Here is a 27,295-nt window from a genome sequence, read left to right as displayed (position 1 = left end):
CTCAATCAAATAAAAATATAAAACAATTATATTTCCCACAGTAAAAGGTCAAAAAACGCGACTGAAAGTGCTAAAAAGTGACATTTTGCAATTTTTGACGATTTTCTTCAATCGCGAATATCTCGTAAACTAAAAGAGATAATTAAGATCTGATCGCGGGGTTTTAATCTGCGGACTATTTTCTATAAGATAGGCTAGTTAAAACGGAAATCAGAGAGATATGAAATTTTCATCCTTAAGAAAAAATTGCCAAGGGGGGGTGCTTGATACTTTTTTTCGACGATTTTTGATAATTAATATCTCTTAAACTAAACGCGATAGCTACCAACGAATTGTTGATTATGAAAGATTGGAAAATTGTCTATCAGATAAAAATATAAAATAATTATATTTCTCACAGTAAAAGGTCGAAAAACGCGACTAAAAGTGCTAAAAAGTGACATTTATCAATTTTTGCCTATTTTATTCAATCGCGAATATCTCGTAAACTAAAAGAGATAAATAAGATCTGATCGCAGCGTCTTAATCTACGGATTATTTTCTATCAGATAGGATAGTTAAAAGGGAAATATGAGAGACAACATTTTAAGTCTTAAGACAAAAATTGCCAAGGGGGGGTGCTTGATACTTTTTTTCCACGATTTTTGATAATAAATATTTTTAAACTAAAAGAGATAGCAACCCACGAATTGTTGATTATGAAAGATTGGAAAATTGCCTATCAGATAAAAATATAAAATAATTATATTTCTCACAGTAAAAGGTCGAAAAACGCGACTAAATGTGCTAAAAAGTGACATTTATCAATTGGCAAAAATTGCCAAGAGGGGGTGTAAGATAAGCTGATTAAAATGCATTATATAAGAGATGAAATCAGCTATACAATCATCCACGCACGGTGCCCTGAACATGAGTCACTTCTACCGCTGCCCTTGTACGGTGCCCTGAACACGAGTCACTTCTACCGCTGGTCTTGTACGGTGCCCTGAACACGAGTCACTTCTACCGCTACCGCTACCGAATTCTTGACAGATTCGAGTCAATAAACGATAATAGTGCATAGCAGCTAAACTAATATTCGAATATAACTCGTGTTACGGATTCATCTCGCAATAAATTCAAATACAGGGTGATAAAGAATTAAATTCTGCATCAGGGAAAATTATTCTGAAGTTACTGGGGCACCGCGTTCACGTGTTATACCGAAAAAACAACAATTTCTAGAGCAACAAGTACTACGGCGCACACACAACTACAAATATAACTCGCGGTACGGAATTATCTCGCAATAATATCAAATACAGGGTGATAAAGAATTAAATTCTGCATCTGGGAAAATTATTCCAAAGGTAATGGGACACCACGTTTGCCTGTTGTACAGAAAAAACAACAATTTCTAGAGTAACGAGTACTACGGCGCACACACGACTTCGCATATAACTCGCGTTACGGAAAGTATGCTGCAACATGTATTTTTTAAGATTTCCGGTAGCGAATATCTTGTAAATTAAATGCGCTAGCATTCAACGGATAGAAGATTATGAAAGATACGAAAATTCTTTATTAAACTAGAATATAAAATAATTAAATTTCGTGGAGCAAAGGGTCCAAAAACGTAGCTGAAAGTGCTAACTTGAGAACTTTTTATTTGCTAATATCTCGTAATCTCGAATCGAAAAATAAGAGGCGTCGGAAAATAATAACGAAAAAAAAACAGAGATCGTTAAGACGGCAACGTTAAAAAAATATTTAAGAAAATGCCACCACAATAACTCGGACGTTGTAAAGATTAAATTCGAAAATACGAAAGTAAATTTAATTATTGTCTTACCAGAGGATCCATGGCGAAGATGAAATATTCCTCGTGGTTCGTAGCAGCCATCAGCGATCGGTTGGACACCGTCCAATAATAATAAAACGAAAGTCTAATGCCACATTCGTTTAAAACGTTTTGAATTACGGCAAACTTAATTTAATAGTAAACAAAGAATCAAATTCACAATAAATATGGCGGCGGATCGCGACGAACGCGCGCGGACAAACACGCGACTTCGAGCAACCCGGCTCAACTAAAGTCGCGTGCGACGAAAGTGCTTACGCCGTGCGCCGAGTATGCGCAAGGTCGCGCATGTGCGCACCTCTCGCTTGCCATCTCCGTGTTGTGTGCAACAATGCACGTACTCCATTCCCCCATACAATTGCATGCACAAATTTGTTATAAAGATATATTTAATTTATTATACAATATTAGCAATGCAATAAAATAAATACAAAATTTTTTAGCGATTTCTGCATCATTCCACAATTCTAAGATACAAAATTGACAAAAATGGATCATCATCTGCAGCCTTTTGCAATATTGCTGAATATACAATATAAATATATAATATACTTCTAAATATATCAAATTTCTTCTTAAAATGTAATAACACAATTGCTTTCGTTTGACAATTCATAGGAATCAGTGGGTTCCTATTTTAATAATGGATATAATCATATCATCTATTATTATTCATTTCATTATAATATAATCAATACTTTCTCAATATTTATAAATAATTTTTGATTTAATCATCCAAAGTTTCCGCAAGTTGCGTCTTTCTGCTTAAGATTGTGTTGCTGGTACAACGGTAATTCAAATATATACTCTTCTTTCGTTTACAATCAATATGAAGGCATGTTCATGGCAACATTACACATCGTATGTAATATAGCAAAGTAGCAAAGTTGAGCACAAACGGCCGCGCACAAATATACAATAAATTATGACACAAGTAAAGCGCGCGGCCGTGGTTTAAAAAAGACGACGACAATTTGACCGCGCACGCGACTCCAAAATTCATGTAATCTCAACAATTCAATGATGAATTCGTACATTATGTTAATAGTTAATATTGGCCATTTTGGTAACACTTGTTCGAACCTACATGAGAACAAAGCAATCACTCCAAAATATTGATTGCGCATGTTTTTCGACTTCTGAAGACAAATATGGACTGAGCGCTTTCAGCAGAAAAAAAAACATGTCTGATTGAGCTTCAGTACGATCCAATAATTTCGCCCCAAAAACACCGCTCCTATAAACTGACAAGTTTTGGCGGCACGCACGATTCGGGTGAGACAATATCGCCACTCATCGACACCGGTATTCTCTGCTGCGTGGAGCAGTTAGGAATCAATGGCGCAGAGACGGGGGTGAGGCCAGTGCCTCCAACCATCAGCGACTCAAAGTTAAAGTGCATACCGGTGGACGGTGTGGTGATGCCAATTCCAGCAAGCGCATCATCAAAAACCGACTTGCTGTTATTGTTTGTCGCTTGGGCATTCATCCCGAATGGGGTGGTCCCGCCGACGTTGAGGGAATTGGGGCGGTTCGGTTTCGAAATGGGTACGGTTGAACTAAGCATGATCTTCTTGGCCGGCGACGGCACCCCGTAATAGTCATCATCTTGCAGTGTATCTATTAGTTCCGTCTTCACGCGCTGCATACTTGGATGTTCGAATTGCATCGCATAGGGTTTCTCTTCGGGCGGACTAGGCGGGCAATGCATGCCGGTCAGCTTGCAGCGCGGACGATGACGCTCCAAAAGTTCCTCCAGTTCGTCTCGACATTTACTCAAATCCGCAAACTCTTGCTTCAATTCCTGCTTCTTCTTCTCCAACTCATCAGTTTCCTATAAAAATTTAAAACCAAAAAAATTAAAATCAATTTTTATAGGAATAAAATCACTGCTTACATCAAGTAGTTCATTTGTGTGATCAACGCGGCGTTTCCTGCAACGCGCCGCAGCAGCCTTGTTGCGTTCGCGACGAACACGGCGACGTTCCTCCTCTTCGGGCGGCAAATTCACCTCACGATTCGGCCGCCTGCCGCCCATATTCCTCCGTGTAGTTGCAGCTGGCGGCGGCGATTGCATATTCTTCTGGAGGTCGGCTGGCGACGGACTGGTATTGCTATCTTCAGAACTGCATTGGGAGATGTTCGAGTTCCAAATGGTGTTGGATTTACCGTTGGGTGTAATTGTAGTGTAGATATCAGCTTCCGATGCCGGTATGTATTGATTGTTACCTATTCAAATATCAAAACACACATTATTAACTTCATTAAAACAAATAAAATTAAAAATTTAATTTACCTATTGACTGTACCATCGGAGGAACGAAACCGGCTTCGTTCTCGTGTGGCTTTGACTGCAGCTCGATGAACGTCTGTTCAATACTACGAAGGGTTGTTGGCGTCAAGGTGGGCGTCGTTCGCGTGGGCACCCCCGAGTGCAACCCTTCCAATGATATAAACTGTAACAACAAAAAATCACATTATTATTATTATTATTCTTGGCAGTCTAGCGCTCAGTTTCCTGGTAGTTGGTATTATTTCAGTTTGTACGTGTTTGTAATGCTCGCGCGCGTGGTGTATTTTTAGTGAACTTGGCAGTGATCAAATGTAATAAAACTAAGCGTTTCCCGAACAATAAATAGCTTCAAAATATTAGTCACAATCAAGTAAAACACAATCATCGTTATTAGAAATGTTCTTAAAACCTTTTTTTTTTTTCAACTTTCTACCTGCTGATAGAACAGCTCCTGTGCCAAGAAGGTGGCAATCTCCTTTTGATCCATGAATGCCATCATATTAACTCCACTTGTTTGCGATTTACTCGTCGATTCGTTGAAATTCGTTGTTAATATTAATTATTAACGCATATATATTAATAGTATATTTAGTAATTTGTGATAACCGTTTGATTCACGATTGTAGATTCGTTTTGTTTAAATAAATAATTTAAGTTTTGTACTATTGTTCGGTTGGGTTTAGATTTCGTTCGTTCGTTTGGGCGAGCTAGAACGTCGCCGCGATTTCGATTCGGTCGGGAGAAGCCTCGCGCCGGCGTTGCTTCCCGGTGCACAGCGCGCCAAAGATTGAGACAGGCCGCAGCGATGGGATGCGACGACGGCGACGACGACGCCGCGAATTTCGTACGAATCGCGCCCACGACTCCATTCCGCAAGTCGCTTAAATTTAGACCGAGGTAACGCATAGCGTTAACCGACTATTTATTTATATAACGAGTTGTTGCGGCAAAACAACATACAATACGAGAGATGCGAAGATACACGCACAGCGCGTCAACGAAAACGACTCTATCTAGTTTCGATTCGATCCTTTGTTTAATCAGTCCAGCGCGCAAAATTAGTTACACGAGTGATACTAAATTAAGAACTTAATCACAAATAAATCAGTGCAATGCGTGCACATCTTGGCGATTTGCCAAAATGCACAAGTGCAAAAAACTATTTTATCCTTTAAAAAACGGTACAACCAACGCCATCTTGTTTTTAAATTTTAAAAACGTGAATTTTTAGCTACAAAAAGCCGCAAAACGTGCGTTTTTCATGCAAATGTGAACAAAAAAACCTCCTAGGTTATTAATGATTCGACTAGTAAAGTTGAAAATAATTTGTTTGCACGTCCGACAATCGTGCAACGTGCTTGTCGGCAATAAATCGACAGGCGCTTGCGGTGGCTGAGTTCCCGCCGCTAGGTCAGACGACGCCTGTTAATTACCGCAACTTCCGCCACAGCGCATTCTTTCAGCGCGCATAAGTCACATAAAAGCCTAAGCCACTCTCAAAAAAAAAATCAAAAAGGGAAAAACATTTACTCAAGATGAAGTGATAAAAATAGCGTGGCGAATTTGATAGGTCAAACTACATCACACACAACTGCGCAGCAAGTGCGCACCTGATTTCCGGAGGAATTTCTAGCATTTCCGATGCTCGGATTCTCAGACGCAGAAAGAGCGCAGCACACGCTGAGTGCTGTTTATGCCAAACGCATGACTCATCCAAAACTTCTACCCACTGGTAATTGCTACCAGTTTACCACCACTACCAATCCGGATCTAAACTATTTCTTTGCTAATTCAGCTAATTGCAACACGCAACGAGATTTACATAAAGTGTGTCATTTTTATCATCACCTGTTGCACATACCTACTATGTACTTACTTAGCTGATGCACTGACCTTGACTTTGCGTAATTCGAAAACAAATTATTTAATAGTGACGTGTACGATTTCGCGATTTTCAGAGAAGTGTGTAGTGTGTACCATGTGCAGCATTACTCATTTTTCATTCATAATCTTACACACATACACAAAAAAAGTAAAACCATTCATAAGATAAGTATAAAATTCGTTTCGATTCGTTTTTTTTTTAAATTTCGAAATCTATTTCGAGTTTAAGTAAGCAAATATAAATTTGCGCAGGCAGGCATCGCGTTTTTTCACACGCGTAAGCAAACACCGTCATTATCAGTCAATATTACAATATTTACCGATAAAAGATTACAGTTGACAGAGTATTTCGGCGTATTCCCAACAAAGACGTTGATTTTCCTGTTTAATCAGCGCAAATAAAACAAAAATATGTTTGCGTTTTATTAACGTCGCCGGCACAAAATTAAAATTTATAACTTAATATCCTCCACTACCAGCCACCCGAGGGTGTATAATGCACATAATGGGTGTGTTGTTGTTCGTTGTTTTTGTTTAATTATGTTCCACAGAAGCAAAAACACGGCCTTTGTTCATCGCGCGTACAAAGCGCGTTGTTTATTGCACATGATTTTCTTTGTGAATTATGCGCGTGTGTGTTTATTTTAAGCGGCGTGTAAAACTGTCAAGCGATCTCTTATAGTAAATTCCCGAGTAAGGTTCACGATCTCACCGACTGGCCGTGGACTGACCATAGATAGTTTTATTCTATTAGAGCAAACACACAGAGACAGAACAATGTCATTTGTAGCGAGTGATTTTCCCACAGAAAATGCGCCAAGGTTTTTATCCGAATAATAAAACGTTTAAATGAGGTTACTTTACGCTGAGACGCACATTGCGCGATCTTGCGACACATCAGGAAGAAATTTCGCTCTTATCAGAGATAATACGCACAACTTACATGCAAACGTCCTTCGTTCTTTTCTTTTGTTTCTGTTGTTTAACTGAACACAAAACTGTATTTTTTAATAATAAATAAATAATACTTGATGAGTTGGTTGTTGGTTGTTGGTACTCGTACTGGTACCAACATCAAGGTCTCTGCAATAAACTAAACTAACGATTGAAATGTACTTACAGCGTGTATATTAACAGTGTGGTTGTTGCGGGTGATAAGAAAAATGGGTGTGAATATTTTTTAGGCGACAGTTTCCTGTATTTGAACGCTATTTGCGTTACAAAAAAACTAAATAAACTAAAGGTTAATTCTTTGTGCCTGGCTACAATACGTTATCGAATCCGAGTAGTAAGTAAACAATGTTATTAGTTTATAATCATAATTAGCCGTGGCACAATAGCGCCTGCGCGCAGTCGCCACGAGTAGACCAAACAAGTTAACACACTAAATCGAAATTGTTTGTCGTTGAATTGAAGCGTTTACAGTTATCGAGTGCTAAAAAAATGTAAACCAACAATACGCACCTTATGATATTTCTAAATAATCCCTGAGATAAATATTCCACACAAGTTTTTGCACAGCGAACTCACGCGACGACGGCCGAATGCACACTGACTGACTGAGCGCCGTTGACTTATCTTGGACAAGCCCCGCGCCGACGAGCGTCTGCGTTTTGGGATATCAGGAATCGCGGATGGATCGGATTTTGACGGATGGACGACCGAAGCGATACGCGCGCCATGCGACAATGCGCATTATTGTGGGCGAAGCAACACAACACACAACACGACTCGCCGGATGGTAATGGCAAGGCGATATACACTCACATGACATCGAGCGCCGCGCGCCGCTGACGTCAAACGTCCTCGAAATCTTTTTTCTGCTTAAACGATTTACACCGGCGCGTAAATTCTGCATACAGCAATTCGGCAGGTAGACGACGCCGCACAACAAGCAAGACAAAACAAGTTGTAACTTGCAAAGCAATAAAACCGAAAAACTTACAACTTAAAATAAAATAAAGTAATTCAATTAAATTTCATAGGTGTAAAGATAAAAACTGCTTATCGAGGAAAAACCCAACCCATTATCGAGATATTGATATTATTGAGCAAATAGAAAAATTAAACAAAACGGAACAAATAACTCGGCGGCGCGCTGCAAACTCAATATTTAGCAAATCAATCTAATGAGCTGCGTTGTTGATAAGGCGGTCTGGACGTGCCTTTGTGCGTGCACATAAAACGCCCAACACCTATACCAACACGCTCCAATAATGTTATCGCTAATCACTGCTTTACTGATAAGCAAAGCACACACAAAGTCCATATAAGGCATTCCGAAAGATTTCAAAACGTATTGAGCGTCTTTCATCGAACATTCCAGAATGACAATCGTGTAAGAAAATATAATAGATGAATGAACGTGGCGTGTCAAGCAAGCAGCGCGCACACGAGCGCCGATTTCTTTCCTCCAACCTGTTGCTCTACCCGGAATAGCCGTGACGTAAGCACCAGGCGCGTGCGTGCGTCATCGTGGCGCGCGCGCACACCGGTCGCGTTCAAAGATTCTCTTATCGCCTGCCGATTTCGACCGCAAGAAAGAAAGTTTTACCCTACAAAAACACAAGGAAAGTCCATTTTGGTGTGTCCGGTTCACATTATTACACAATATAATGCAATCGAATATATTTCTTGTATTTTTCTTTCTTAAAACACAAATCGCAGCCACCATTTTGTTTTCTTAGCACGTGTTCGGTCCCGAGTTGAAATAAATGACTCACACATAATGCAAACGCACTATATTGTTGATATAAATGTTGAAACGAAGATAATTCGTTATCGTGCATTCTATAAAACGCATTCGGAATCTTATCATGACTAAAAATAGTCAAATCAAATTCTTGACAGCTTACCACTGCGCATGCGCGTTATACAAGTCTTCGTTTTGCGTTTTATCACAAACACAAGATAAGAGTAATAATTTATTTACTTTAAAAGGTATTCTGCGAATAGATATGACTGGTAATGGCGCCTTCAAACAATTGAACTCAATTAAAAAGTCAATTGAAGAAAGTCACACAGGGTGATGCAAGAAAACAAAAAATAAATCGCAAGTAAACAAAACAAAAGTTAAAAAAAATAATGAAGGAGTTGTTATCATAAAAAAACATAAACTTCTTAATACTTTTCGTAATTATTTGCGAATTTCGTCGAAAACGTAATCCACGTTACGTAATTCCGAAACAAGCGCGCGACGTGATGATGAATCAGCGCAATATTGTATTCTATCGATAAACTTACCATTTTGTTTTTCTGCGCAATGGGATCGTAGTTGGTGTACATATCGCAGTCCTCAAAGTCGGCCTGGGACAGATCGAGTCCAAAATTCAAATAGGGCACCAGCTGAGACATAGGTGGGCGAGTTGTGCGCGTGCACTTTCGAAACTAGTTTAAGTTAAGTAGTAATTTTTGCGCGCTTGCGTGCAAGAGTTGTGGTGTTGTTAAACTTCGTAGAGTGACAAACGACACGTCTGTTTGTTTAAAAAGCTGTGAGAATATATATCCGAGGTGGTTCCACCTCGTGCTTATCAGTGCGACGTTTGTTTGGCGACTGATTCAGGCTGGCCGCGCGCGCGACGTCGACACTCTACGACGTTCGATGAAAAGCAATCGCGACGTTAATGTTGTATGCGTTGTGTATACGTTGAAACGTGTTGGGCGCGCGCGCGCGCGAAGGCCGCGACGCGCAATTCGCTACGTCTCACTCCCACGCATTTATTATCCACTACTGCGTGCTCGCTCATATTGGTGAAAAAACAAGTGGGGGTATTGCTGTGTTTTAGCATTAGTACTTTCGAGAACATCGTCCGAATGAAATTTTCGGCAGTGTTCCGCGAATTCGTCGATCTGCCCCCACTCGGCGAGTGATTTCGGGAATCCCGCATCGTTAACTTTTTTTTATTGTATTCGCCTTCTTGTTATTTGGTTCATTTAACATTTCGCTGGCGCACGAAAGGTGGGTTATGCAATGTGACACTACCGAGAAACCAGATCGATGTAGGGGAACGCGTTGGGGGAGAAATAACCTAACCTAACTTTTATGTTACTGTTGGATGTTATGAAATGCATATCATACATTTTTAATTGTCTGACCCTAGTGCAGTACACAACTTGCAATCAACATATTACAACAGTGAACAATGCATAACACACAGCTGGTAACAATAACATAATTCCGGGCAAAACAAAAATGGTAAAAATGTTTGTGCAGTGCAAATGGTGCATACGAATGCACCGAAAATGTAGAAACCGATTATTTGATTGTTCGCATTCATTGTGGATTGTGGATTGTATAGCTGTGCAAACAAAGAGCGCATTTACAAATATATTCCACTGAAATACCAACAAAATTCCGTTAAAGTGTTAAACATTTCTCGATAAAAATAATAAAAATTATTTGTTTGCCATTAGATTTTTTCATAAATCTATCGTGATAAATTGCTTTCCAGGAACCCAATCAATATCCTGCCCTTCCAATAACAAGATATCATTTTATCAATGGGTTTTGCCAAGGTGTCGAAAGCATCAGGTGACTTGAACACGCGTCTTTCTTAATTTTAATTAATAAATAAATACGAGGATGGTTCATAGGAAATTCGGGTTGGCACATTGACAAATCCAAAATTATCAAACAGACCTACAAGTTTTGTCAACGCAGTGCCGTGCAAACAAACAAAACTAATCATCAAACTTCCCCAGAGAATTGAAATAGACGCAAATTTTTATGGCCTCGTTTCGCTAATCTGCCAAAAACGCAAAACAAACTAAGATTTTTTAAAAGATTAAAATTTGTTCACGTGGTAAACTTTGTATTTTTTTTTTGAGGAAAAATTTATCAAAATAGGTTTTCACTTGGGGTGTAGAATACCGGTATTAATACCGGTGTAACGTTTTTTTCCTTAAAATACCGGTATTTTTCAACATTCTTTTGCCTCCCATTTACTTATTACTGTTTTTTTTTATTTTATTGAAAAAAATACCGGTATTGAACCCTAGACTCTACGAAAAGTAAAAATAATAAATTTTAATTTATTAGTTTAAAAAATACCGGTATACCGGTATTTCCCACCCCTAATTTTTCCCACAAATCTAAAACATCTTACGGTATTTTACTTTCACTGAAAATTATCGAATTCCGAAGTTGTTTGCGAGGACGAGTTCAAGTGCATCCGTGGGAGGAGGTGGCCAGGACGAGTTCGACGAACAGGACGCGAAATATCGATTTTTCAACCGCGCGCGCCGTCTGGAACAACATACGAAGGGGCCGCCCCAAGGTCAGGGCTAAACACAACCGGCGCCGCACAAACACCACCCCAAAACTGCACCCCTCACAAAATATCAACCATCCTACACTACTCCCTCAACTATTTCACAATTCATATAAATCCCTACTAATATTATAAATGCAAAAGTCCTGATGTTTGTTACACTTTCACGCAAAAACTACTTAACCGATCATCGTGAAAATTTGTACACATATTCTTAGTGGTCCCCGAATGGTTATAGGCTACTTTTTATTTAATAAAAAAAATGATTTTTTAATAAAATAAAGAAATTGTTTAGCCATTAATACCTCTGCATCTGGCTATTTGACTACTTTAACGCCATCTAGCATTCCAGCAATGAAGCTCAAACCTAAGTACTATAGTACCATCACACTGTATTATCACACTGTATTACCGACAGCTACGTCAACATCAAATCCAATTGACTACACTATGGAGACTGTACACTATACTTCCATAGACTATACTTTCAGCCATTTTAAACTTCCCGCCATTCTACATCATTGTTACTTTTTCTGTGACTACAGACGCGTACGGAAGCAACTTCATTATTTTAGATATTCGCGAGCGAAGCCGCGGGTTAAAGCTAGTTTAATATAATTTTTTTTAAATGACAATTAAAACATCCACTATAATTAATATCGGAGACAATAAAGAAACACAAAGAAAGAAAACTACTGCGCCTGCTTTAATTGCCTATGTGCGATGCATCTGCCAGGTCGGGTCATACGCACATGTAAACATACAATATGTCCGCGAAGACAATAAAATAAAACATTCACAGTTATTCTATTCTACTGCTGATGAAATTGAACACCGTGTATGATAACACAAGGAAAATATTCATGTGTATATATTATGGACATGTGAGTGAAAAACTAATAACTAGTAAGTATCCGCACCCGGGCACGTCGACGAGGTCATTGGTCAAGCGGTATTTGAACTACTTGACTTAGTTTAAAAAACAAAGCGACGTGCCCACCGCTAGTGGAGTTCCAAGTCTCCAACATCAGCATGCATAATGGCCGAGGCGCGCGAGCATTCCAGCTGGTTAATAACATTTTTCGATAAACGGTCCCTTTTCCAATACAGCGCAGCCCGAGTTGGTAGACTTTCTCTACTTTGACTTAATCTGCTTTCAATGTATTGTAATGCATTGTAATGTAATGCGAGCTCCCTATCAAAAGTGCTGATAAAGTATAATTTATAAGAAGTGATTCGTTTATGGTTTTATGTTTACCGTTTAAAAGCTGATAATTTATAGTATAAAAAATGCTTTAAAATTAAAGTTTTAAGGAAAATTTTAAGTATTTTATGTTATAAAATTGTTGAATGCATTTTTGTGTTGTGTTATTAAATAATAAAATGCGGCACGCAGCGTAAATCGACATGTTTTAGTGATTTTTATCTGTTTATCATACACTAACACAAACAAGCAATTCGGCGATAGTGAAACATTGTATCGAAGAATCAAAACAACAAGTTTAATGCAAATATGTGCATTCTAACGCCATCTATGATGAAATAAAATAAAATTATATTTTATCATGTTATAGGGACTTATCGTTACACCGAGAATCAAAAAATAAATAAATATAGAGATTTTACGCGAATTGGCACCTGTTTAATCTTTTATAAACTGGTTAAAACTTAATTACTCTTGAAAAATGCCGGTAAATATTTCCTGAAGTCTAAATATGAATTTCGCGTCGCTCAGTTGTATTCACTTGTGTTTTGTTTAAATGATTTTGTTGTAACGTAACGTGCACCCCAACAAATTAGCTGAAAAATCGTGCTTAAGTTATAGAAATTTGCATTGCAATTTGTAGGGATGTTGGGACCATAATTACAACAATATTTCAAATGTTACCATCAATGTCATATCTTTAAAAAAATATTCTAGCTCATAAATGCTTGAAATGAAAATATTTTACGTCATTACACAGAGAAAATTAATAAAAACCAACAAAGTTGAACACATTTCCCCATTTTTTATATAAATTACAACAAATAATTTATTTTATTTGAGTAAAATTTAAGGGAAATGTTTACACTTCCCACCTTTAATGCTCCAACACGAAATTATGCACCCTATTTTGGCCTCTCTTGCGCTTTTCCCGACGAGACGCGCCGCCTGAAACTTACGAGACGATCGATTTTCGAGGGGTGAAGTGATATACTATGTGGGGGTGGTCAGTCCGACATGACCGACTGAACTACGCACGACACAAACCCTCCACGCTTCTATAATAAAGGGGAAAAGCGCACAAGGTAGATACCATCAAATATTCTAGCATATATAAACAAATCCCACGATTATACAAACAATCTTTTAAATCATAAAACACGCAAAAACAAAAAAAAAGAATAATTTCCAGAAATTACACTAAAATATTGTAATAGGTTAGTACAGAACGCTTATTTCTAAGCAAGACTTGCACCCATTGCACCCCTCGAGGAAATAAAACCGGCACGTGCCGATTTGTGCCACCCCTAGGCATTTATACGCGACATGTGCAATTGTAACGATGGGGAACACGAAACGCGAACGTGCCACACTACTTTTTTTATATGATTTCGCCAGTTCAATACACTGAATACACAAGTTGCACCCGAGTCCACCGCGTGCATTGTTTAATAAACGCAGCGCGCATATTTAAACAATAAAGCGCTTCCCAATTTGCAAATCAGACACAACATTTAATAAACAAGTAATCATTTGTTTTGATTTCGTCCGCATATGATTTTAATCACTCAATTAGAAGTAATTGTATGGAAAATTTACGTTGAACTTGTGTTATTCTGTAAGATGTCGTAACAAAATCGAAAGTTGTTGTGAGGTGAAACAAATTAACCGTGAAATGCGCATGCACGAGAATAACATATGCAACAAACGATACTCTTATTGGAATTTTAGTAAAACTGGAGTGAAACACTTACACTGATGGCATTAGGTGTGAGAATTAAACTGCCTGGTGCAACACCTCCGAAATCCGCGCTGCCAAAGTCCGTCGGTGCGTTGGAGGTTGAAAAATGCGATACGTGACTATCGTTGGAGAAGTCCGAATTGTTGGACATGCCATCGCTGAGCTCAATCTTCATCTTGTGTCTCAATACACACGTTTCGAACCGATTAACCGCGCGACAATAGAATCCTAGCGGTGGTTGTGTTGCGTTGCGCGAAATCGAAACCGAAACGAAAACAAAAACGCAACGCCGCTACCTTTCTAACACGACGTACACAACACTCTGGTTGGTTGTGCGTGTGTGGTTGCAAGTGCGAAAGATGAGTCACGCCACGCAGGGATGCCCTCCTTCTGAGAAACCACCGACCGAGCGTGTAAGGCAGGCGTGTGTGTGTGTGTATGTTGTGTGAGAGGCGAACTCTCCTGCCGAAACGTGTAATGTGCGGGACACAACGACCCAAGTGGCAACACGACGTGCGCGTGATGTCACGGCTAAAAATATACTCACGGGAGCAGCGCGCAGCACACACAACGGGTGAACGCGGCGCGCGATCGCCCACGAGCGAACTCTAACGATAACGCGCGTAAACACACGACGACTTCTTGGAAATCAACGATGAGTCATCCACGCGGTGTTTCTTCATTGTATGCGTTTTTTACTTGTTGGAAATATATCAAGACCGAAATTCGATTAAAATATCAATATTTAAATGAATTCAATCAATATTTCACAAATTATGTTTGTTTTAAATCATTTACATAGTAAAAACTTCTTTGTTGGTTCAAAATAATGATTTTCGTGTATTTAACTGATGCAAAAGCATAAATTTATCCAGCAGGGCGTTATGCATATTAAAAGCACAAAGAAAATATCTGTCTAAATATGTCACACGTTGTCCACTTCGAAATACACACCATTCCAATATATAAATTTAAAATCTGAACTCGTGAAGTGAATACAACTCAAATTTGCACGAAAAACGACAAAATTGTTGTCAAAAACACAAAAAACAACAATTCATGTTGCTTAATTCTATTATTTGTATCAAATAATTTATATATTACATTTCATTTCATTTAGGTACAAAAGTACAGATCAGATTATGATTAATTTTCAAGAAAAAGTAAAAAAGTTTAAAAAATCAAACCATTTTTTGATATTATTCGACTTCCAACGTATCTCCCTCAATATCCTCGCACATTTTATTAAAGGAAGCTGCCCAGGACTGGAATTCTGCTTTCTGAAGAGTAATAAACAAGATTAATACATATTTTAACACAAATAAAGCTGTACTAAATGTTTATTACCTCTTTTTTAGTCATTTCTTCTCTTTTCTTACGCTTTTTCGGTTTGTGATCATCCACAGCATCATCCGAAGGCTCAGAAGTATAGGAAGCAAGTCGTTTGCGTCTTCTTGTATAAGTAAAGCTTGGCATTTCATTCTGTAACAAAAATTGCACAAAACAGTTAGTAAAACCAATAAAACTTGAAAAATCATTAGAAAACTTACTCTTGTAACTTCCAAAGGACTGAAATTCTCATAAATACCAACAAGATTCTTTGTATCAACCAAATTTTTCGAATCAGCAGCTGGGCTATCTTCAGGCGTGTGTTGATCATGATTTTGTTCAATTTCCACATCAATATCAACATTATTTTCGATTTTCTTAGGTGATTTGAGTACAAAACGAGTTGGTTTTCCGCCAGCGACCGGAATAGCTCGTGCGCTCAACGCAAAGAACTCAACATCCGATTCCTCCCTTTCCGGCGTGCCAATATTGGTCAAATCCCGCAAAACACGCCGTTTATCCGGACTGATGTTAATACTGCGAACAGGCGTTGAATTCTTCACTGGACTCATCATTAAATGCTCATCAAACAACGTACAATGCATATTATCTTCCTCAGAAGGTTTAGCAGAGATAAAGTTTAAAATACTTGTTTGTTTTGTTCGTTTTACATGAGTATCCTGAGTGTTTTCTGTAGTTGTTGCAGGTTGTGGTAAAATTGCACTTATACGACAGTTGAATAAAGGTTCATGCGACTCTACAGTTGTAGAATTAAGCACTGTGTCCTGATTGAAAGATGGAAGACAATCGCCTTTGGTTTGTAGAAAATACGGACCATTTCGTAGAATTAAATTAGATCTAGCTGGAGATGACGCTCCTGCTTTTGTCATAGTGCTATTTGCATACACACGATGAAAACCACCGATTTCTGGTCTTTTAAACGTTATATGTTGAGTTTTATTGACATTTTCTGGTTGCATGAAGGAATCTACAAGTTCCGAGACGAAATTTTCTTCTGGTGGAGTAATATCTTGATCTATGACGTGAGTTTCATCCATTTTCTTCTTTTCTGGTATATTTACAACGATATTCTGTTGGATATTGATTTTCTTTGCTTCTTTTACAGGTTTTAATACTTTTACATCAACTTTTGCCTTTGGTTCTTTCACAACTGGAGCTGTATCTTTTTTATTTTGATTTTTACGCACAATTTTCTTTATAATTTTATCAACTGTTTGTTTTCTTTCCACTTTTTTAATCTGCTTCATTTCTTGAATCATTTCCTTATCGTATTCATTATCGGAATCACTTTGTGACTTATCGTACGAGTCAGCATTGAATTCGTAAACATCTTTAGGCTTTTTAACTGGTGCTTTCTTGATTTGTTTATAAATCGGCACATTTTTATCATCGTCAGATTCCTCGTCGGATATTTGCGTTAGAGAGTTCTCATAATCGACGTATTTTTTGTTGGGTTTACGCGGTCGTAATGTTTTGGCATTGTTTCGGAATTGCACTTGTTTTTTAGGTGATTTTTGAAGTGGTTTCTTATAAACTGGTAATGTACTGGTTATAGTTTTAGTTTTGTCAATTTTGATGCTGTTTTCTGTTGTTTTGCAATAGGTGTGCTGCCTGTAACTCCGTGGAAGTCAATTGAGATTCTGGATGATCTTCTTTTGATGGAATTATCATTTTCATCAGTTTTGATTGATTTGTCAGCAAGTTTTTGGGATTTATTCACTGGTTGTTTCACTTTTTTAGTTTTATGTTCTTCTGTTTTTGTTTTTGTCGAATTTATCTTCACTGGTACTTTTTTAACTGAATTTCTAGTACTAATCGATGTATTTGTTGTTGTTGTTGAAGAGGTAGTTGTCTTCTGTGTACTTCTGGTACTTCTCTTTGATGTAACCTTCTTGGTTTCAGTTGTGGTTGTGTTTAAATCTGATTTGTTTGTTGTACTTTCCTGTTTTTGATTGTTAGACTTGGATGGTGTGGTTGTAAGCGTGATTCTCGTTGCCACTCGTCCCGAACGTGTTTTAACTTTTAATGTGTCTTTCATTTTAGTTAAATTAGGTTCAAGCTTTGTTGAAATTGAATATTTTCATCCTGTACCAAACAAACACGTTAAAAATCTGTTGGATGTTGATCTGTGGGAGAGACTTACCAGAATGATGAATGTCTACATGACTAAACTTGTCACGAATTACCGCACCTGAGCACTTTTAGGTTGCACTGGAATATCTGCGGCTGTTAATTTAAGAAATAACAAAACAGGTTTGCAATTTCGGATTAAATTCAACGCGTTTCAACGGTTTCGTTTGGTGTACTACGTCGAGAGTATGAAGAGGGGGTAGTAAACATAACAGCGTGAATACGTACCAACATCTGGTGATAAACTGGAGGGAACCAGATTTAAACACTGCGATGTTGCTAAATGTTGATCTTTCACTGCTTTAAGATAATCGCCGTTGATAATTTAAATATTCTTGAGATACAATATGTTTGAAAATAAATTGAATATTGTAATTACTAGCAAGAGTGCAAAATAATAAATTACATATGCGAGCGTAGAATTTTGTTTCGGTACAAGCAACTTTTAAGATTAATTCTACTAGTTAGAGATGTAAAGCAACTAAACATTTGTTGTAAACAAAACAAAATAAAATAAATGATTTCTAATAGTCTCAATTTATCGCAACACCTGAGACCTTGATTGAGATACGCTCACTTCCACTTACTACCACTAACAAACAACTCTCACTGCATACAAACCAGAAATATCTAAATACTGCATCCGAGCGCCATCTATTGGCAACTAAGAAACTAATATTTATCGCGCATGTTTAAATTATTGTAGACAGGTACTAAATTTATTTTATTACCTATAATTGCATTGTTTGTCAACATCAAATGAATGAACTAAGTAGTTTTAAATAAAACGTTATAATTTATATGAACCACGAGCTTTTTGTTGGTTTAAGGTTACAAAAACGCGCGAAACTTGTTCAGCTGTTGATCATCTTAGGTTTGTTTTGCTAACAAAATGGAAACACCATTAAAAGCAACGCGAATTAAACTCAAAAGAAACATCCTCCTTAATAATAACTACGACGGTAATCCAAAGGAGCGCAAACAAATCTATGACCTGTTGCATAGAACACTTGAATTCGGAGAATCCAACTCAGCTCTGCTCATTGGACCCAGAGGATCAGGAAAACCAAAGTATGTATAAAATAAACCTAGTATAAACTCATCTAATCATTCTAAACTATTACAGTTAGTAAATAACGTCCTATCTGAATTAGAAGAATTACCACACTTCAAAAACAACTGTGTTATTGTCTATCTCAATGGATTTTTACACACTGATGATAAATTGGCACTGGTTTCCATCACAACACAGATGAACCTAGACAATGTAGTTGGTGAGAAAGTATTTGGCAGCTTTGCAGAGAACTTAGCATTTTTGTTGGCATGTCTACGTACGGGCAACAAACACACTTCAATCAGCGTCTTATTCATTATAGAAGAATTCGATTTGTTTTGTTCACACACAAATCAAACACTACTCTATAATTTATTTGATGTATCACAATCAGCACAAGCACCAATCTGTGTCTTGGGTGTGACATGTCGAATGGACGTTATAGAATTACTAGAAAAACGCGTGAAAAGTCGCTTCTCACATCGTCAATACTTTTTGTTTCCTGGCACGGAAAATGGCGACGAATTGAATTTCTACACAGAAAGACTGAAAAATATGCTAACACTACATAAAGATGAATCTTTAAACACTAAATACATAAATGAATGGAATGATAGAATCAAAAAACTGATAAAAGATAAAAAATTCCGAACAATTATCCAAAGATGTCTAGATATCAGCCTAAATGAAAACGTACTGAAAAACATGGTTATATCAGTCGTAACAAAACTAAACAATGAAAATCCCTTCATAACTTGTGATGATTTCGAAGCAGAACTTGAATTATTCGAAAAAGACGACGTGTCTGAACAACTTCTGGACTTAAGCGTGTTAGAAATCTGTCTTTTGATCAGTATGAAGCATCACTGCGAAATCTACGACAATCAACCGATGAATTTCGAAATGATCTTCACCAGATACGCAAAATTCGCTAACTCCAGCAGCAATATACAAAATGTCCAAAGACCTATCGTCATGAAAGCATACGAACATCTTATAAACATGGAATTAATTCAACCGATCACCGCAGGGGCGCAACACAATCGCGCTCAGAAAGAATACGAAATGTTTCGATTTTGGTTACAAAACAACAAATCATGGACGCAGTAAAACGCTTTCCTGGTTTACCCACAGACGTGGCGCAATGGGCAATCAGCTCATTAATTTGATCGTATAAATTATAATATTGGTATGTATTGAACAATAATTTGCGAATTGGATACACGTACACAATATCGAACTAATAAAATATTAAAGTTACATTAAGAAGAAGCAAGAACGCAACCGACAAGACAACTAAAATACATTTTGTGTTGTGATGGAATGAAGACAAAATAAAAAAATCGTTGAATCATTAAATACTGACTATTTGTTTCGATAACCGTCTGTCCTAATAAAAATTTCCGCTCATATTCCATTCGTATAAGTTTTTGTTGCGTCGTGATAACAAATAATCACCCACTTCCAAATATTTATAACTAAATATCCGTAATATAATAATAAACTATGATTTGTTTAATATATTTATGTATACTCAAAAATCTATCTCATTTTTTTGTGTGTTTTTCGTAAGATTTTGTACTTTTTTTGTATTTTTTTTCATCATTTTTTTAGGGGTTATATTTCCGCACAAGTACTACGGCTTAAGTTCGCACGATTTAAAGTATGCTCCCTTGCGTCGCTGTCCACATATCGTCAGCTGTTGACACTTTTAGTTCATGAAAAAGCATTCAAATCGATTATCTTATAAGTTTGTGTTGTTTTCTCTAAAAAACACCTAACCGACTACTAGTTTATATATCAACATACTAAGCCAACTATAATCTACCAAGAGAGTTGATTCATTAGCTTATCATTCCCGTTATAGTTATGAAAATCGTTATCGTTGTGAGTGAATGATCCAAATAGTTATAACGTAAAAGTAAGAAGAATTCATTCGCGCAGCTGATACAAATACGCGTGCGCAATGCGATCGAATTGAAATAGAAAATATTCGTTTCTTGTTTTGTTTTTGTTTAAGATAGGTGATATATCAATTAATTTAATATGTGTGGACAGGCAAGGCAAGGGTCCCGAGGCTTTCGTTTCGGACTACTCGATGGTGTAGAGCATGCAGATGTTTCCAGCTGCTTGTTGAGGCGGGATGATCGGTGATGTCGGCGACAACACTGCGAAGCCGAGGAACATGAACGTCCTCACCAGCATTGCGCGGTCGGTGCGATCACTTGGGAACACCTGAAATATAAGTAAAATTGTTTGTTATAAAGTAGTTTATTTAAATATGTATAAAATAGGGTGGAAAATACCGGTATTGGGAAATAACCGGTATTTTTTAAATAAATACGTCGAAAAACTGAAATTTTTGAATAAAAATATGGAAAAACCTGAATTTTTCGTGTAAAAATATCAAAAAACCGACATTTTTCGGGTGAAAATATCGAAAAATCGACATTTTTCGTGTGAAAATATCGAAAAATCGACTTTTTCGGGTGAAAATAATGAAAAACCGACATTTTTCGGGTGAAAATATCGAAAAATCGACATTTTTCGGGTGAAAATATCGAAAAACCGATATTTTTCGTGTAAAAATATCGAAAAATCGACATTTTTCGTGTGAAAATATCGAAAAATCGACTTTTTCGGGCGAAAATAATGAAAAACCGACATTTTTCGTGTAAAAATATCGAAAAACCGACATTTTTGGTGTAAAAATATCGAAAAACCGACATTATTGGTGTAAAAATATCGAAAATCCGACATTTTTGGTGTAAAAATATCGAAAAATCGACATTTGTCGGGTAAAAATACCAAAAAGCAACAATTTTCAAATGAAAATACAAAAAAACTGGTATTTTTCAGATAAAAATCACGAAAAAATCGCATTTTTCGAATAAAACCAACAAAATACTGATATTTCTACCCAAAATTCACACCCCCTGGTCCAAAAACTTACAACGACAACGTGCTGGCAATTCAGCTTCTCCTCGGCAGCCTCCAGCAAGGAAACGAATGCCTCACGGGAGCCTTCAGGCAGCATGCACGGCGGCAGGGCGATGTAGAGCGTCCTGCCGCTGAGCACGGCATCCCAAGGCTGGCGTCCAGTGCGGAAAGTAAGCCGCAATGGCGGCGGAGCGCCCCTGGGGTGCCCAGGGGCATCAGGACCACCACAGAGGCCCTGCACCCAGAGACATGGAGTTAGAGAGGCTGTCCTCGGACGACTCGCTATCGGCGGAACGTTTACTGCTCATCATGAAGTTCTCCCTACATTGACACACACAACAAACAAATCACAATTAGTCAATTGCAGCAATAAAAAACACACAATGCAACCGGTGCATTGTCAGCATAACAAAACAAAATGCGCCGCACAGAATAATATTTTGTTGACCCTTGAACCAGTTTTATCATAAAACTATTTATAGTTATACCTTATCAATGGAATTGCAGCCATTGTGCCAACCATTTTCTCGAAATAACTAATAAAGAATACTTTCCAGTGATTATTACACCGAAGTGTGTATGACCACACCAATTATCACACTGAGCGAGAGTTCCAAGGGGCGAAATAAGCGTATTATTGTTTATATCGGAGTTTATTTTAACTATCACGTCAAACGGAGGCGGCGCGTTCCAAGTGCGCACAAAATTCGCGACTAAAAATAGTTGCGAAATTGGCGTAAATACAAAATACAATGATCACGCTCCCGTTACTATCACACATCTTAATGAAACCTAATCAGCTCAAGTTCACAATCATGAAAAACGCAGTGATCACACAACGTGACGCAGAATATTCTAGAATCTATTCGCCGCAAGCATTTAAAACGTTTAATAAGCATTAATGATAAAAAATGAAAGGTAATTAACCTTTTTTATCAACATATGATGTTGATAAATAAATATACGTGGACATTTCATCATCGCACATGTTGTTATTCGACTAGTGAAAGGAACTTCCGCGATTACATTGCAAATATATACATTTTGGCGAAGGGCAAGCAAGTCAGTGCCAAGTTTTTTATTTTATGCGAAAAAATATTCTAGAATATTCCTAGAAGCGAATAGAATGTTTTGTTTATGTCATCGGCCGGCATTCAGGTTTCATTCATTGAAAATGAGTGAATAATTATTATCTAAACAACACAAATTGTTATTATAACAAAGAAGCGCGCTATCGTATGTTGCGTCTGATTATGACGCGACGTAATGGAAAAGTACTGGATCCGCTGGATTTTGTAGGCCGCTGCGGATGAAATATGCGCACGCCGCGTATAAACCTCTCTCGATAATGTTTATCGTTCCAGATACATTCGGATGGCAATAATTGTTTTCGTACAGTAACTATCTGATTGTTCCGAATTGGTTCAATTGGAGAAATTTAGTAAGCGCGCACGCTTCAAGGTCGAAGTGTAGAAATATATATGCTGAATGCACAAAATGATTGCGTACGTGCGGGCGGCGCTTGTGGTATTTTGTTCGGATAGGGCAGGCATGTGTGTTGTTACTTACATGGACTTTTTATTAATTAACGCAGGCATGGCTTCAAGACAGTTCTCTGATATATTACTTTCCGTACTTTCTGATAAATTCAATGCCTCACTGGCACTAATAAACATAATTAACGAAAACGAAACGGCGGTTTAAACACGAATCGGTTAGCACAGTTGCACAACGTTGGCTGGGTGAGCAGACGACTCGTAATGGCGATCTCGACTTTGGAACGACGGGCGACGACGTTGGCTGACAGGAGTGGAAAATACGAATGCGAAATGAATCACAACGAAGCGACGAGCGCCTTCAAGGCCCGATTACGAGATAACCAATACCAGCTGACAGCCAGTGATGCCAATAACACCAGAAAAAAATGTCACTGTTTTTGTTTTTACGAATTATCTACCAACATTGAATGAATTTTAATTTCAGATTAACTTTAATTTTAATTTACTTATACTTTTAAATAACTATTTGTTTATAATGCTGTTATTATTATGTTATTATTTGTAAATTTAAATAAACTTAGTTTCCACATGGTATTCATTGTAATTGAAGTTGCCGCAGTAGCGACAGTAGCAAAATGACTTCCCTCATCAGGTTAGGTCTTCAAAAATCAGCGAATTTTGTTAAAATTCATCAAAATATTCGTTCAATCACTATTACAACACCTTTACAACTTAAACAAAGTAAGAATATATACCTATGTATATTTTTTTACACTAATATACTTGTTTTTAGTTCAAGAAACACAAAATGGCAAGGAATTGGTCATTGAAGGAGTGTATGTTGAGTCTCCAAGGAGCAAACACATGATTAAATTTGATTCAAAGCATCAATGTCCATTGTGTGCTCTTGGTTTAGATGTTAAACATACAGATGTATTAATTCTTAGTCAGTTTATGCGGTCGGATGGATGCATGCTGCCAAAAAGAATCACTGGACTCTGTAGTAAACAACAGAAGAAGATGTCATCATTGGTGACAATGGCACAGAAAGCTGGTAATAATACATTATTTGAGCTGTTTTTAATGTGGATTATTTATAATATTTGCTTATTTTTAGGTTTAGTACCTAACATGGCCCCTGCAAATAGTAAAAAGGATCCAACAAAGAGATATGGTTACAAGAAGTACAATAAATACTTTGATGAATCAACAATTAAAGTAAAATAAGAATTTTGATATTGTTAATTATGTAGGTTGATGAATAAATAAATAAACTTGTATAAAATGTAAAACTTTTACTTGTAGCACGATTTTTGTCTTTCCTTTAAGTAAATCATTGTTTTTACTCTAAATTTGCAATCACAGTATTGTTACAAGAGATACAGGGTGTTTTAAACACAAAACCTTGTAGTATTTTTAGATATTCTTACTGTGTTGATAAAATATCTAATAATACTAAACAAATAATGCCTATTCATTGTGTTGATAAAGATGTTTCACACAATAAAATGCAAGTAATTGTCATTTACTTATAGTAAACAAAAGCAGCCTTTGATAAACTTTAGAAAGCAATCAATAAGAAAGCAAAGTCAGATAACTATAACATTATAATGCACTTGCATTGTGCACTTATCAATTGAAATTGGTAAAATGGACCGTGAATGGGCTAAAGTTTATCAGGGTCCAAAGGAAAATGTAGTAAACACATCGTTTACTGAAGAATAATTATTATGACTGGCATTTTAATGCGATACAAGTTCATTCCTAGTTCAACTTTCTAACAAGAAGCAATTGTCATCATATTACATTAAATTTTAAGTGAAAAGATGAATTATCTTCGTGGAAAAGCAGTGCCAACGCATCAATGCGACAAAAGAAAATCTCTAGTGATTATTTTATGTGAAACTATCTTAAGTTATCGTAAAGATGAAATATCAGCCGTAAGTTGATGTAATTATTTGCAAAATTGTATGTTTATAAGAATATTTAATTAGGTGGACGTCATTACTAAAGAAACAATAACTTATCATCAAATTTTGGAGAATGCTTTACACGTTGCAAAACAATTTCGATCTCTGGGAGTGTCTAAAGGAGATGTTGTTGCTTTGATGATTGAAAACACTCTTCATATTGGAAGTTACATTATGGGAGCTTTGTTAACAGACGCCATCTTTGCTCCATTAAACCCATCATTCACTCCTTGTAAGTTTTAAACAATATTTACACTATTTTAATTAGTTTTATGTTAATTTTTGGGTTTATAGATGAATTGGAACAAATTTGCAAATGGCTGCAACCCAAAATAATTGTTTGCAATAAAACAAACATGGAAACCGTTAAAAAAGTACAATCTAACCTCAATTTTGTAATCCACGAATTTTCTCCACCAGAAAGACAAATTAAACATAAAGAAACACTAGTAATGAGTGATTTTGATGAATTTTTAGCTTCAGAAATACTTCCGAGTGACCCTGTGATGATTATTTGCTCATCTGGTACCACAGGATTACCAAAAGGAGTTGTACACTCAAATTTCTCCATTTTAAGCGCTTTAGATTATCTAACGTAAGTAAAACAAACAAAAAAACACAAAAAAATTAAAATCAAACAATTTTTCTAGTGATTCACAATTGGGAACACAAAATACAGACATTCTTCTTGCTTACCTTCCATTTTATCACCTAATGGGCATTATTTCTTTATTTGGGAACATTTACTGCGGTCAAAAGTTAATAATCATGCAAAAATTCAAACCACAAGTGTTTCTTAACGCAGTGGAAGAATTTAAAGTAAATAAAATGTATATTGTCCCCACTGTGGGTTTATTCCTGGCCCAGTATGACGATATTGTCAATTACGACTTATCATCCCTAAAAGAAATGATTTGTGCTGGTTCCATGTTGAGTATAACGACGTACAAAGCTATAAAAGCAAAGTAAGTTTAATTATCTACATTTTTTCATAGAATTAAACACATAAATCATTAAATTACTTCAGATTACCAAATGTAGACATCCGTTTGGCTTACGGCATGTCAGAAATCAACTACACAACAATCACACCGCCATCTAGCGAGTATATCGGCTCAGTAGGACAATTAATCACCGGATGCGTAGGGAAAGTAATAGATCCCGAAACAAACGAAGTTTTACCGGCGTACAAAACCGGCGAGCTTTGCATTTGCTCAAAGAGTAATTTTATCGGTTACTATGGCAATGAAAAAGAAACTTTAAGCACAATAGACGCAGATGGCTTCGTGCACACCGGGGACATTGTTTATTACAACGAAAACGGCGACATTTTCATTGTGGACCGGATCAAGGACTTGATTAAACATAAAAGTTTCCAGGTACACAATATAAAGATATAAAAATCACCACAAAATGTAACAATAACAATAAATCGTTGTGTAGGTCTCGCCCATCGAGCTGGAGGCCATCTTGTTAAAACACCCCAGCATCGCAGACGTCGGAGTTATCGGTGTGCCAGACGAAAAATGCGGCGAACTTCCACGCGCGTTCGTCGTCCTGCGAAATAATGTAACAGCGAAGGAGAATCTTCGACAAGAATTGCAGGAATTCGTCGCTGAGCACGTGTCGCCGTACAAAAAATTAACGGGCGGCGTGTATTTTGTGAATGAAATTCCGAAAAATCCTTCGGGGAAGATTCTCCGCCGCCAGCTGAAAGCGAAATACCATGTTGAGGAATAATCGACGATTTAATACAATTTATATGTATTTGTTTTACACATCGATCGTCCGATGGTCTCATATGGTTTGTTTTTTTCAGTTCTAACATGAATATAGTAAATCTATATGAGCACATGCGCATAACTCACGCGTACATCATCATCATATGCATATTTGGTTGCCTATCTTCACTTTAGTAATAAACGAATAAAAACACGACCAAAGTGAGTGTTTTAAAATGAATCAACAATCGATAACAATTCATATAGAAACGATTCTTTCTGCATCTCTGATGGGAAGACTTAATACATGTTTAAGGAACGCAATCGTAATTGAATGCAATCACAACAATTGTCATGAATTAAAAAGTAATAAATAGATTTCTTAACAATTAGATATAG

General features: G+C 37.1%; 6 protein-coding genes across 9 annotated transcripts; 3 read left to right on the top strand and 3 right to left on the bottom strand.

Annotated features, from left to right (window-relative positions):
- Positions 1-2,211: 2,211 nt before the first annotated feature.
- Positions 2,212-14,731, bottom strand: kay (transcription factor kayak). Of its 3 annotated transcripts, none has more exons than XM_065312122.1 (4): positions 14,246-14,731; positions 4,137-4,296; positions 3,738-4,069; positions 2,212-3,674 (listed from the first exon to the last, which is right to left on the bottom strand). In XM_065312122.1, exons 1-4 carry the CDS (start codon positions 14,405-14,407, stop codon positions 3,078-3,080), a joined length of 1,251 nt encoding a protein of 416 aa, XP_065168194.1. In that variant the 5' UTR covers positions 14,408-14,731; the 3' UTR covers positions 2,212-3,077. The 3 variants fall into 3 exon arrangements, with proteins under 3 accessions (XP_065168194.1, XP_065168195.1, XP_065168196.1); XM_065312123.1 differs by lacking the exon at positions 14,246-14,731 and adding an exon at positions 9,261-9,626; XM_065312124.1 differs by lacking the exon at positions 14,246-14,731 and adding an exon at positions 4,567-4,944.
- Positions 14,732-15,288: 557 nt separating this feature from the next.
- LOC135799691 (uncharacterized) lies at positions 15,289-17,620 on the bottom strand. Its single transcript, XM_065312884.1, has 5 exons — positions 17,521-17,620; positions 17,395-17,470; positions 15,783-17,199; positions 15,580-15,714; positions 15,289-15,512 (listed from the first exon to the last, which is right to left on the bottom strand). The coding sequence occupies exons 1-5, from the start codon at positions 17,618-17,620 to the stop codon at positions 15,432-15,434; spliced, it is 1,809 nt and encodes a 602-aa protein (XP_065168956.1). The 3' UTR covers positions 15,289-15,431.
- A 711-nt stretch (positions 17,621-18,331) lies between these two features.
- On the top strand, positions 18,332-20,125 carry Orc4 (origin recognition complex subunit 4). The gene is given in 3 exon segments (XM_065312127.1): positions 18,332-18,787; positions 18,839-19,835; positions 19,838-20,125. Coding segments are annotated over 3 exon segments (1,278 nt in total). The 5' UTR covers positions 18,332-18,604; the 3' UTR covers positions 19,936-20,125.
- Positions 19,941-23,580, bottom strand: Oda (Ornithine decarboxylase antizyme). The gene is given in 4 exon segments (XM_065312128.1): positions 19,941-21,001; positions 21,720-21,923; positions 21,925-22,020; positions 23,278-23,580. Coding segments are annotated over 4 exon segments (549 nt in total). The 5' UTR covers positions 23,383-23,580; the 3' UTR covers positions 19,941-20,857.
- A 205-nt stretch (positions 23,581-23,785) lies between these two features.
- On the top strand, positions 23,786-24,497 carry mRpS18A (mitochondrial ribosomal protein S18A). Its single transcript, XM_065312126.1, has 3 exons — positions 23,786-23,946; positions 23,999-24,259; positions 24,323-24,497. The coding sequence occupies exons 1-3, from the start codon at positions 23,841-23,843 to the stop codon at positions 24,430-24,432; spliced, it is 477 nt and encodes a 158-aa protein (XP_065168198.1). The 5' UTR covers positions 23,786-23,840; the 3' UTR covers positions 24,433-24,497.
- A 693-nt stretch (positions 24,498-25,190) lies between these two features.
- Positions 25,191-27,285, top strand: LOC135798286 (uncharacterized). 2 transcript variants are annotated; one of them, XM_065311081.1, is made up of 6 exons: positions 25,191-25,407; positions 25,470-25,770; positions 25,826-26,140; positions 26,203-26,554; positions 26,619-26,939; positions 26,995-27,285. In XM_065311081.1, the coding sequence occupies exons 1-5, from the start codon at positions 25,314-25,316 to the stop codon at positions 26,913-26,915; spliced, it is 1,359 nt and encodes a 452-aa protein (XP_065167153.1). In that variant the 5' UTR covers positions 25,191-25,313; the 3' UTR covers positions 26,916-26,939; positions 26,995-27,285. The 2 variants fall into 2 exon arrangements, with proteins under 2 accessions (XP_065167153.1, XP_065167152.1); XM_065311080.1 differs by having other exon boundaries at positions 26,619-27,285.
- Positions 27,286-27,295: the final 10 nt, after the last annotated feature.

Source organism: Atheta coriaria, unplaced genomic scaffold, assembly GCF_025399875.1.
Source record: "Atheta coriaria isolate IRGN ID8LTWV9N9 unplaced genomic scaffold, Caltech_Dcor_3.1 hic_scaffold_9_pilon, whole genome shotgun sequence".
Taxonomy (NCBI): domain Eukaryota; kingdom Metazoa; phylum Arthropoda; class Insecta; order Coleoptera; family Staphylinidae; genus Dalotia; species Dalotia coriaria.
This window is presented reverse-complemented; position numbering and strand designations above follow the sequence as displayed.